This window comes from Marmota flaviventris, chromosome 10 (genome assembly GCF_047511675.1).
Source record: "Marmota flaviventris isolate mMarFla1 chromosome 10, mMarFla1.hap1, whole genome shotgun sequence".
NCBI lineage: Eukaryota > Metazoa > Chordata > Mammalia > Rodentia > Sciuridae > Marmota > Marmota flaviventris.
Genome location: NC_092507.1, coordinates 26,519,387 through 26,532,518, shown reverse-complemented (window position 1 = coordinate 26,532,518; position 13,132 = coordinate 26,519,387). Strand labels below are relative to the sequence as shown.

Here is a 13,132-nt window from a genome sequence, read left to right as displayed (position 1 = left end):
TGGTAATTTTATTGTAAAAAAAAAAAAAAAAAAAACCAAATATAAAACTGAGGCAAAACCAAATATTTCAGGGCACTAGAAATAAAATGAAGCGGGTTGGGGATGTGGCTCAAGCAGTAATGCGCTCGCCTGGCATGCGTGGGGTGCTGGGTTCAATCCTCAACACCACATACAAAATAAAATAAGGATGTTGTGTCCACCAAAAATTAAAAATAAATATTAAAAATTCTCTCTCTCTCTCTTAAAATAAATAAAATGAAGCCCTGGGTGCCATGGTGAATGCCTGTAATCCCTATAATCTCAATGACTGAGGCAGGAGGATTGCAAATTCAAGGCCAGCCTCAGAAATTTAGTGAGACTCTGACTCAGAAATGAAAAAGAAGGACTGGGGTTGGAGCTCACTTGTAGAGTGCCTTTGGGTTGTGTTCCCTACCCTGGGGGAGAGAGGGAAGAAGTGATACTAGTCTTGCAGATCAGATCTTGATCAGGAACTGGTCCTTGTTTCCCTAGTGTTGAAGTTTAAACACTTGAGAAATGCTGAGGCAAGCATGGAAAGCAAGTTTTATTTAAGAAAAGGGGTAACAACAGAATTCTCCAAATAGCAGGGGGCCCAGAGCTGGGTGTCTTCTGAGTGGGACACTCAGAATCCCCTTTTGAATCATTGCCTTCTCTTTCTTCTCCGTGTACTTGCCTGAGGGCAGGAAGGAGCAGGAACACAAGGGCTAACTGTTAGCAACCCTTTGTCTTTTCCTTGATAACCAGCCCTCATCCTCTTGACTCTCATCTTTCATTACCTACACTGACAGTCTGACCTTTACCCCCTGCTCAGTTTGCTGAGGAATGTGACATATTCTGTCCACTCAGGCCTGGTGGGGCTGCAGGCAGATTGCTTTTTGGCAAAGAAGGCTTGTAGGGGGTCAGCACAGTAGGCTCATTTTTTTAAAAAACATTTTTTAGTTGTAGATGGACTCTATCTATCTATCTGTCTATCTGGTGCTGAGGATCGAACCCAGTGCCTCACACTTGCTAGGCAAGCACTCTACCACTGAGCCACGACCCCAGCCCACAGCGGGCTCATTTTATAGAATTATTCTCTTAACTTCGTGTTCCCACCATTCTCATCTATCTGTCCCCTTATGTAAGCAGCAAAAACAAATTAAAAAGTATTTATTATTAAAAAGCTGGTAATGCTTTGAGTGAGTACAGTGGGAGTCAATGGTTATTTTCCTAGGGTTTCTCCCACCTGTCCCTATCTCCATTGTCTCAGCTCTGGTAACAAGAATGGTGGTTTTACCAGTTTTGCCCAACTGTGAAAGTAACAACTTTCTTGCCAGAGGGGGCTGACTTGGTTTGGAGTAGATGGTGTAAAATCACAGCTTTGCCAACTGAAAGTGGCAAACTTGGTTAGAATCAAATGGGTAGAATCCATGGCTTTGCTGGCTAGAAGTTGTAGTGCCTTTTGGGGTGGTGGAGTGGTAGACCTGCCAGAAACATTAGAGAAATTCCTGAAAAAAAGAGCCAGAGATAAACATTCCACATATTTCTTTCTGGATTATTAAGAAACTACCTGTGGGCTGGAGCTGAAGCTCAGTGGTAGAGCACTTGTCTAGCATGCATGAGGCACTGGGTTCAATCCCCAGCACCACACAAAAAAAAATTTAAAAAAAAAACAAAAAAACAACCCAACAACAACAACAATAAACAAAATAAAGGTATTGTGTCCATCTACAACTAAAAATATTTAAAAAAGAAAAGAAACTACCTGCATGTGAAGAGAGATCCAAGAATGTCTAATAAAAAGGAAAACTTAGGGCATACTTGAGAATTGGCTGCAATTTTGAATGCATTCCTCAAGCAACAGTAGATTAACAGAGCACATACTTTATGGGCTTAAGATATATAAGCAACCTCTGCTCAAATTGTTAGCTGACTAGTAGTGAACTATGCAGACGCAGGGATGCTTCCCTAGGCAGCCAGGCTAAAATTAAACAAAACATAACCAAAAAACTGAGTAGAGGGCTGGGGATGTGGCTCAAGCGGTAGCGCGCTCGCCTGGCATGCGTGCGGCCCGGGTTCGATCCTCAGCACAACATACAAACAAAGATGTTGTGTCCGCCAAAAACTAAAAAAAAAAATAAAGTAAATAAATATTAAAAAAAAAAACTGAGTAGAGACATCAAATGCAACAAACTATGGGAAAGTCAGATTCTGACATTTAAGTACAGGCAATTTACTAAAAATAATCAATAGCCCATCAAAAAACACAATATATGATTGAAAATATCCAGTTTTCAACCAGATAGTATGAGACTTGTAAGGAAAGAATCAGAAAAGTGTGACCTATATTCAGGGGGAAAAATTAGTAGAAAAGAATTCTGACTGGGCCTTACCATTAGATCTATTTAGAGAGTTCAAGGTAGCTGTTAAAAAATGTTACCATTTGGGCTAGGGACATAGGTTAGTAGAGTGCTTACCTCATATGCACAAGGCCCTGGGTTCAATCCCCAGCACCACACACATACACAAAACAAACAAACAAAAAAACACCTTACCATCTAGGGATGCAGGGTTCATTGTCTCTGTTCAAGAATTGAAGAACAGGACACAGAGATAACAAGTAAGAAATAGGTTTATCACAAAGGCGACAGAAAAACAGAGGCAGACTTCTCTTAAGAGAAGAGGGCCCCAGAGCTGAAAATCTAGTGGGGGGAGTCTTGTTCTTTTTATGGTCTCTGGAATTTCCTCCTTTCCTCATCTCCTCCCCTGTCCTTGTGCTCCTCACTATTATTGATTGGTTAGTTTTTCTGTTGGATCCCCCTTAGGAGCACTAGTATGGAAGTGTCTGTCTGATTGGGTCCCCCACTTGTGTCCATAAGCCCTTTCGTCAAGCAGGAATTGACCTCATCAGAAACTCCTTTCCTGCTCCTCACTCACTATCTTGACCTGGCTACCCAAGCCCTTCTACATCTCCCTCAAAAACATGTTTTAAAAAATTAAACAATGGTCAGAGTTTTAAAGGAAAATGATATGATAGTTACTTAAATAAGGAAATAGCTCTAACCACTTTTCTTCAACATCATATTAGAAGTCCTAGCTGTTAGCACCAAAAGACTGGCTGGATGCAAACTTCATGGATCATCTCAGCCTTTTATTCAGGAACGGTATTACACCTCCAATAGACCTACTCTCTTGGTGGAAAATGAGCCATTGGCCAAAGGAGGAGTTTGGGTTTATATAGATTATACCGAGAGGTGTTTTTGTGAGCATGTCAGTTTGGGCACTCAGGAATTTGGATTTGGGGTTGGGGATGGGTGGCCATCATCCGGAGACGATTTATCTTGGAAGAGATTAGTGTTTCACAGTTACTGTCATTCTAGGTTTGATGAAATACTTTCTCCCGACTTGTGGCCAGCATCTGAAAAGGATTTATCTTGGGAGAGATGAAAGATATCAATGTATGGCTTTCTTTTTCACTCCCTTTTCCCAGGCAGCACTATCTTGGGTTTTTTAATTTTCCTTATCTAACACTAGCCAATGTGATCATGCAATAAATAGAAATGAAGGAAATACAGATTTGACAGGAAGAAGCAAAACTTCCTTTATTCATAGATAATATGATTTTGTACCTAGAAAATGTCAAGAAATCTACATAAAATTTAGCAAGATTGTAGGATAAGTCAGTATACAAAAATGAATTGTGTTTACTAACAATGGGCAGTTGGGAGTTGGAGTTTAAAAATGTATTAAAGCATCCAAAAAACCTAAAATACATAGGAATAACTCTAACAAAATATATGCAAGAACTATATACTGAAAACTAACTACAAAGCACTGCTGAGAGAAATTTGAGAACTAAATAAACAGAAAGAGAAGTTATCAAAATGGGTCAATTAGTGTTCCCTCCACCTCCCTTCCACTCCCTCTGAAATTTCAGCATGTTACCTATTTTGGGAATAGTGAGTTTGTAAATGTAATTAGCTAAGTATCTTCTGATGAGAGGGTGGGCTCTGAATTCAATGACTGGTGACTTTACAAAAGAAAGGGAGATTTGAACCAGCTGACAAAGGGTAGAAGATTCTGTGAAGATGGGGGCACAGGTTACAGTTGCGTTGTTACAAGCCAAAGTCAAGGAATGCTAAGAGCATTTGGGAAAACATATTTGTAAGAAGCAAAGGAGGGCTGGGGATATGGCTCAAGTGGTAGTGCGCTCACCTGCCATGCGTGCGGCCCGGGTTCGATCCTCAGCACCACATACAATCAAAGATGTTGTGTCCGCCAATAACTAAAAAATAAATATTAAAATTCTCTCTCTCTCTTTAAAAAAAAAAAAAAAGAAGCAAAGGAATACCCCAGAGAGAGGAGTATGGCCCTGCAAATACCTTGATTTTAGACTTCTGGTCTCCAGAACTGTGATAAATTTCTGTTGTTCTAAAGCTACCAAGTTTGTGGTAATTTGTCATGGGAGCTCTAGGGAACTGATACAACTGTGTACTGGATTGGGACCTAGAATAATCAAAACAATTTTGAAAAAGAACAACAAAGTTTGAGGACTTAACTAACTGTAGGACTTGCTATAAAAGCCAAGTATTCAGGGCAGTGGTATTAGCATGAAAATAGACTAAATAGATAGAACAAAGTAGAGGTGCTTAACCAGTGAGCCACATCCCCAACCCTTTTTATTTTTTATTTTGAGACAGGGTCTCACTAAGTTACTTAGGGCTTGCTAGGGTATTCCTGAATTTGCAATCCTGCTAGCCTGGCTGGTGGAAAGGGTAATCTTTTAAATGGTGCTAGAACAATTGGATACTGATAAACAACCAACAACAACAACAAAAAAAAATTGACCCTTACCTATTACAGTACAGCAAGAGTAGTTCAAAATGGATCATAGACCCAAGTTTAGGAGTTAAAACTATAAAATTTGTATAACACAAGAGAAAAATTTTATGATCTTGGTTTGGAAAAAAAATTCCTAGATATGTCACTAAAATCATGAACCATTAAAAAAGGTGGTAAATTTGGGGCTGGGGCTGGGGCTCAGTGGTAGTGCACTTGCCTGGCATGTGAGGCACTGGGTTCGATTCGCAGCATCACATATAAATAATAAAATAAAGGTCATCAACAACTAATATATATATATATATTTTTTTAAAGGTGGTAAATTGGAACTCATCAAAGTTAGAAATTTTTGTGAATTAAAAGATAATGCTGCTGGCACATGCCTGTAACTCCAGCAACTTTGGAGGCTAAGGCAGGGGTCACAAGTTTAAAGCCAGCCTCAGCAATTTAGCAAGGCCCTAAGCAACTTAGCAAGACCCCATCTCCAAAAAAAAAAAAAAAAAAAAGTGATGTGGCTCAGTGGATAAGCACTGCTGGGTTCAATCCCTAGTACCAAAAACCAAAAACAAAACCCCAAAGAACCCCACCAACAATAAAAGATAATGCTAATAAAGTGAAAAAGCAAGTTACAATTTGGGAAAACATATTTGTAAGTTCCATGTATGACAAAGGACCTGTTTGTAGAATATATAAAGAGTTGTTATTATTATAACTCAAAACTAATAACCCATTTTAAAAATGGACAAAATATATGAGCATATAGTCCATTAAAATTATACAGATGTCCAATAAATACATGAAAAATTGATCAGTGTGATTAATCATTGGGAAAATGCAAATCAAGAAATCAAAACCATAATGGAATGCCACTACTAATGGAATGCCTCTAAAATGACTAAAATTAAAAAGGCTTCCAAAGCTGAACATGGTGGTACACTTCTGTAATTCCAGTGATTTGGAAAACTGAGGTAGGAGAATTGCAAGGTTGAAGGATATAATTGGAGTTCTCAAACTGTTGGTGGCTATCTAATGTTACAACAACTTTTAAAAACTATTTAGCAATCTAAAAAAAAAAAAAAAGATAAAGGTACACTTTCCCTATGACTGAACATTCTACTCCTAAGTATTTACCTAAGAGAAATGAAAGGTCAGGTCTATAAAAAGACTTGCTGGGGAATGGCTATGGTACCTCAGTTTATAATAAGCAAAAAACTGGAACCAATCAGATATCCATCTATACACTAATGAATAAAATATGTTCAACATTATTAATATCCATGAAAATACAAATTAAACCATGTTAAGATATCACTTCATGACCACTACAATGACAAGAAATAAAAAGACCAAGAATACTATGTGTTGGTGAAGTTGTGAGCAGCTAGAACTCTAAAGCATTGCTGGTAGAAATGCAGAATGATAAAGCAGCCTTAGATAACAGTTCTCAGGTTCTTAGAATGTTAACCATGCCCTTATGTATATAATCAGCAATTCTACTTCTAAATATTTAACCAAGAGAAATTAAAAGATATGTTTGCAGAAAGATCTGGGTTCAAACATTCATAGCAGCTTTACTTATGATAGCTGAGAACTGAAAACCACTTAATCTCCATTGATAGATGAGTGGAAAACAAAAATTGAAACAATAAAAGAGTGTGCTATTGATATACACAATACCATGGATGAATCTCCAAAACATGTTGAGGGAAAGCAGCCAGAAACAAAAATAGTGTGTATATGGTTCCTTTTATAGAAATGTAAGAAAACCCCAACTAATCTTAGAAAACAAATCAGTGGTTGCCTGAACCTGGACGTAGAGGCAGGAATTTACTGAAAGGGGTATGAATGAACTTTTGGGGCTGATAGAAATGTACTGTTTCTTAATTGTGGTTAAGTGGGTATACACATTTTTGAAAAGATTGACTGACTGTATACATTTGAAATGTGTGCAGTTTAGTTTTGAATTATATTTCCACTGAGTTGATTTTAAAAAGTAACATTCTACCACCCTTGTAGCCACCCATCATTTCTCATTTGGATGACTGCAGTACACTCCTGAGTGTATTTCACTACAATCCTGGCTGTTGCTTTACTTCTCAGACTTATATAGGACAATGTGACCTTTCACTTCCCTGCACACACTCTTTAATTGCTCACCAGGCTGCCTCTTTAACCTGGCCTGTAGCCTTCTTCTGTGGCCCTTACCTATCTTTCTAGCTCATCTTCCATCACCTCCTGCTTCTTACTTTGCTTTTGGCTCTCAGTTCCCAGAACAGACCTTGCTGATTTCATTTCTTGTGCCTATACTCATTCTTTTGTTTAGTAAACAACTTTATCCTTTAAAACCCAGCTTAGGACTCTCCTTATCCAGGATATGTTTTTATTTTGTAAAGATTATCCTTCATGCCTTCCCTCTCCCCAAGAGAGAAGAGGTTAAGTAGCTTCAGATAGTTTCTTTGGTTCATCATAACTTTTTTTTATAATATGTATTTTTTATAACTTTATTTTATTTATTTATATTTTTATATGGTGCTGAGGATTGAACCCAGTGCCTCATGTATGCTAGCAAGTACTCTACCCAGCCCCAGTTCATCATAACTTTTATAGATATATTTACTATTTTAGCTTATTATATTTTTAGTTTTTACTCTGCTGCTTATTGAACACAATAATTAAGTTTTATTTTTATTTTGGATCTATATCGCCTGTTCCATAATAAGTATATTGGAAATATTGATTATAAATGTTAAGAAGACTGAGGTATATACATAGTATTGTTATTATTATTCTTTTATTTTAAATAAAAACTCTTCATAGAGAAGAACTGAAGCTGGGCATGTAATTCCAGTGGCTAGGGGTGCTAAGGCAGGAGGATCGCGAGTTCAAAGCCAGCCTCAGCAAAAGCAAGGCGCTAAGCAACTAAGGCACTAAGTGAGACCCTGTCTCTAAATAAAAATACAAATCAGAGCTGGGGGTGTGGCTCAGTGGTCGAGTGCCTCTGAGTTTAATCTCCAGTACCAAAAAGAAAAAAAAAAAAAAAAAAGAACTGAGTCTGAGTATGGTGACACATGTTTATAATCCTAGCTGATCAGGAGATCAGAGGATTGCAAGTTCCAGCCCAACCTGTGAAATTTAGTGAGACCTTGTATCAAAATAGGAAATTAAAAGGACTGGTGATGTAGCTCAGTGGTAGAGAAACTTCAATTCAATCCCCAGTACCAGGGAGAAAAAAAATTAATAAATCTCTCAGTATTTTTCCTTTCTTTCTCTTTCTCTCCCTCCCCCTCCCCCCTTTTTTTCTCTCTCTTTCTTTTTTTCTTTCTTTCTTTTTTTTATGTGTGTGTGTATGGTTCTGGAGATTGAACTCAGGCTTGTGCATGCTAGGAAAATACTCTACCACTGAGCTATAGCCCCAGATTTTATATCAACATTTTAAACAGTGTTTTTCTTTGGGTAGTATGGTAATTTTCCATTTCTGCAACAGAATACCTGAGATAATCAAAAGTTGAAAAGATTTATTTTTGGCTCAGTTTTAGAGGTCATTTGGTTCTCTTGTTTGGGCCTGTAGTGAGGCAAAGCATTAATGGTGAGGAATATGTGGTAGAGCAAAGCTGCTCACCTCATGGCAGCCAGGAACCAAAGAGAGGGAGAGAGGAAGGGGTCAGGGACACAATATAACCTTCAAAGACATTCTCCCAATGACCTATTTCCTTCAACTAGGCCCTGCCTCCTAAAGTTTCCACCACTTCCCAGTAGTGCCACCAGCTGGGGACCAAATTTTCAACACATGAGCCTTTGGGGGATATTCCAGATCCAAACTATTAACAGGTAGTGAGATTTAATTCTTTTAATATTTTTTACATTTTTGCATTTTCAGGATATCATTTAACATACTATTATTTCATGAGCTATAACCTGAGAAACTAACATTTGCTGACTCAAATTATTTTTTACATTTTTTTAGGTCCAGAAGGCAGTTACAGTTTCCAGTCCCTTAACCACAGACCTGACTACAGAGATTGCTGGTCAGCCAAAGAGTGTATCAGTCCAACCTGAAACATCAGAGGATCCTGGAATTATAGCCAGCACTCAGCAAGTAAAAAGTCCTGGGAAAATCCAAACTGCTATCCCTCTTCCAGTGGCTCCCTCCTATATTCATATAACTCCTACCCCCCAGACTTCCTTCCAGAGCACATCAGCACCATACCCAGGTGAGGACCTATGATCCTGCCCTTGGAAATAGGAAGAAAAGTGAAGCATTCAGTCCAAATATTTCAGTTCTCTCTGCTTTTAATTGATTTGAGTATATATATATATATATATATATATATATATATATATATATATATATATATAACCAGAAATAGAATTACTGGATGACTTGATAATTCTACTTTTAGTGGAATTTTTTTGTTTGTTTGTTTTTGTTTTAGTACTGGGGATTGAACCCACGGTGCTTTACTATTGAGCTACATCCTCAGCCTTTTTACTTTGTATTTTGAGACAGCATCTCACTAAGTTGCTGAGGGCCTCGCTAAGTTGTTGAGGCTGGCCTCAAACTTGTGATCTCCTGTCTCAGCCTCCCAAGGCACTGTCATTATAGGCATGTGCTACCATGCCGACAAAAGCATCTTTATTTTTAAAACAACCCATGGGAAGGATATCTAGTGTTACCTTAACAAGTCTGTGCTTCAGGAGTACTGCTCTAAGGTATTAGGAGGAAATGCTTAATCACTGGTTAATGGTTAATCCTGAAAAAGTCAAGAGGGTAAAGCAAAGCCAGTAAAAATACATTTTTGCCAATTTTTAATTTCCTAGGGTCTTCTTTGGTGGTAATGTAATGTGAAATTTAACGGTTTCAATCCTGTAATTTTCAGTTTAATTGTAAAGGGTTTGGGTTGTACTGCCTTGACCAGCCATTTTTTTGTTCATTGTACTCTCTGTGAGTATAATGATTTTCCTTTTTTCTTTTCTTTTTTAAAAAGTTACTTTAGAGAGCTCTTATTCCATCTCCTGGGGCCATCCAGAGGCTGCAGCTTCCATAAAGGATGGTTTCATTTTTCTCTAAGTGCAATGTTCCCAAGCAGAGGCAGATAAATCTCAAGTTTTATATATCTAGGAAGCCCTTCTCACCTCCCAGTCTTGAAATATGAGTTGACCAGCCTGTTGTTTTCTTTAAGCTGTCCTAGTGTTGAAGTGTCATACCAAATGAACAGTTACTGTCAGAGAAGAAATAAGATTTATATAATCAGTAGTTCTCAATGGTCTGCAAGCATTTTTGGTTGTTACAACTGGTGGGTGGGTGGGTGGTACTATTTTTTAAAATTTCTTTTTTGCGTGCACTTTTTTTTTTTTTTTTTTTTTTAGAGAGAGAGAGAGAGAGAATTTTAATATTTATTTTTTAGTTATCAGCAGACACAACATCTTTGTTTGTATGTGGTGCTGAGGATCGAACCCGGGCCGTATGCATGCCAGGCGAGCGCACTACCGCTTGAGCCACATCCCCAGCCCCTGCGTGCACTTTTATTCAGTTTTTTTTTTTTTTTAATTTTTTGTTGTTGTATAGATTGAATACTTTCATTTATTTATTTATTTATTTTTATGTTGTGCTACTGAGGATTGACCCAGTGCCTCACAGGTGCTAGGCAAGTGCTCCACCACTGAGTTACAGCTCCAACCCCCTGGGTGGTACAATTGACATGTAGTAGATAGGGGCCATTGTTACTGGGAACCATCATAAACAGTGTTTAGGAAATCCTTCTATCCCCAGCAAAGGATTTTCTGGTTCGGAATACCAATAATGCCAAAGTTGGAAAACCTTGACATAAGAGAAATGGCTGATGAATGGTATAAGAACAGTTTTAGCTATTTACAGTCTTGGGTGTTCCACAGTGCTAAAGCAATTCAAGAAATAGATCAGTTGAACTGAAACGGTCTGGGAAGATTTGTTGGCGACAGTTTAAAGCTAGAAACAAAATGCTGTATTTAGAATACAGAAAGGCAAACATCCCAATTAAAAATAGCTTTTGTAAAGTCCCCTGGAGTAGACCATGGCTTCTGTGGAGCACAAAAAGAAAAAATAGTGTAACTTAGAGGCACAGTTGGATAGGAAAGGTAAGTCTGTGAGATCAGATCATGATGGCCCTATAGGGCCAAGATAGAAGTTTGGCTTTAACATGGTGTGGGAGCAGGGTTCTTAAATAAGAGAGTAACATGGTGGGTGAGTATTTTAGGAAAATAGAATGGATTCAAGTGGGGAGAGAGCTATGAGAAGGGAGACCAGTAATAACTAGAATGGAGAGAAAGTAAGACAGGCCTTGTGACTAACATTCATCTTTCTTATTTATGTATATTATTAAAAAGTTATTTATCAACATAAAAGCAATCCTTGAAACAGAATTTGAACTCTGTGGAAAGTATTGTATAAAGAGGACTTAGGGACAGGCCATAATTAAAATACAGTGCGGAAAAAGAAGCAGGAGGAAAGTAGGATACAGTATGATGATAACCAAGAACTTTAAGAGGGAGACAGCAGGAGTAGGTGCCTCCAAGGTGATGGTAGAGATTGGGTTACAGCTGTTAGATTTACTCAGCAGCCACTTGTTGATGATCTTGAGATCCTTTTCAATGGAAAGGTAGAGACAAAATCAAACTTCAGGTGGTAAGAGAGTAGAAAGATATTAGGAAATGAAGGCCATAACTGAGTATTATTCAGGAAAGGTGTTTGATCACAAAGGAAGGAGAAAAATGGCACAGTCTGGATATATTTCTTATCTCTGGTATTTTTATTTTATTTCTAGTTATAAAGGAACTTGTGGTATCTGCTGGGAAGAGTGTCCAGATGACCCTGCCTAAGAATGAAGTTCAATTAAATGCATATGTTCTCCAAGAACCCCAGAAAGGTAAAAATCCCTTTATACTTGGGTTACATTTCTGATTACAATGATATCCACATACCTCAACTCACTCTTTCCATAATAGCCCTGTGAAGTTAGGATATTACATGTGGGAGAACAAATATTCATGAAATACAAGAGACAGTAGGGTTTGAGATATCAAGCCTGGGTTCAAGTCTCAGGTTAGCCAGTTTTTAGCTGAATGATTTTAAGCAAATTACTTAACTTTTCTGAGTGTCTGTTTCTCTCTCTCTCTCTCTCTCTCTCTCTCTCTCTCTCTCTCTCTCTTCCCTCTCTCTCTTCTCTCTCATATAAAATGAATAATTCCTACTTCATAAGGTTACTGTAAGGGCAAAATGAGATAGTATATAAATCACCTAGTTCAGTGCCTAGCATATAGCTGATGCTCATTAGCATAGATCTTACATGCTAGATTGTATTATTCCTATTTATTTGCTCATTTATTTTTGGCGTTTAGGATTGAACCAAGGAGTGCTTTACCATCAAACTACATCCCCATGTCCTTTTTATTTTTTATTTTGAGATAGTCTTGCTAAGTTGCTAAGAATCTGCTAAAGTACCAAGGCTGGCCTTGAACTTTGATCCTCTAGCTTCAGCCTCCTGAAGTCACTGAAATCAGAGCATGTTCCCCCATGCTCTGCTATTATACCCATTTAAAGGGGAAGAAACTGTGACTCAAATTAACCTGTTTATTTTGGCCAAAAAAACTAGTAAATAGAAGGTGTAGAACTTGGAGAGAAGTTAGTCAAGACTACTGTTAATATAGGTTTGAACCTTAAAAAAAAAAAAAAAAAAAACTTAATTCATGATTTACAAAATTCAAAGTTATAAAATATATATATATATTTTTTTAAAATTTTGGATTGGGGATTGAAGGGACACTTTACTACTGAACATATCCACAATCCTCTTTTCTTTCTTCTTCTTCTTCTTCTTCTTTTTTTAATCTTCTTTTATTTCTTATTTTGAGACATGGCCTTGCTAAGTTTCTGAGGGCCTTGCTAAGTTGGGTTCAAGGCCTGTGATCCTTCTGCTTCAGCCTCCTAAAACTCTGGAATTGCAGGGCCATGCCTGGTTAGATTTATAAAATATTTAAATGCATTGGTGATTAATTCACTAGTTAAGGAAACTTTTGTAATGTAAAACATCCTTTCACCTTTGAAATATATTTCCCACACCAAAGTTTGACTTATAAACACAAACATTTTCACTTAAGACCACCTATGACATGAGTGAAGCATTGGAAAATTAATGTGTTGGATTTATGTTGCTTTCATTAGAAGGTTAGTCAAGTAAACTACTCTTCTCTATTCAGATGAGTCCTCCCATTTTATGTACTTGTTTCTAATACAATATTCTTAATTTCTGGTTCTAAA

The 13,132-nt window shown here is 37.6% G+C and overlaps 1 protein-coding gene across 3 annotated transcripts in view; it reads left to right on the top strand.

Annotated features, from left to right (window-relative positions):
- Positions 1 to 13,132, top strand: part of Kiaa0319l (KIAA0319 like) — a 109,525-nt gene that overhangs the window by 64,129 nt on the left and 32,264 nt on the right. For all 3 annotated transcript variants that reach the window (XM_071617669.1, XM_027937291.2, XM_071617670.1), the window contains exons 4-5: positions 8,804 to 9,050; positions 11,640 to 11,741. In XM_071617669.1, coding sequence (XP_071473770.1) covers positions 8,804 to 9,050; positions 11,640 to 11,741 — 349 coding nt within the window. The remainder of the gene's footprint in view (positions 1 to 8,803; positions 9,051 to 11,639; positions 11,742 to 13,132) is intronic.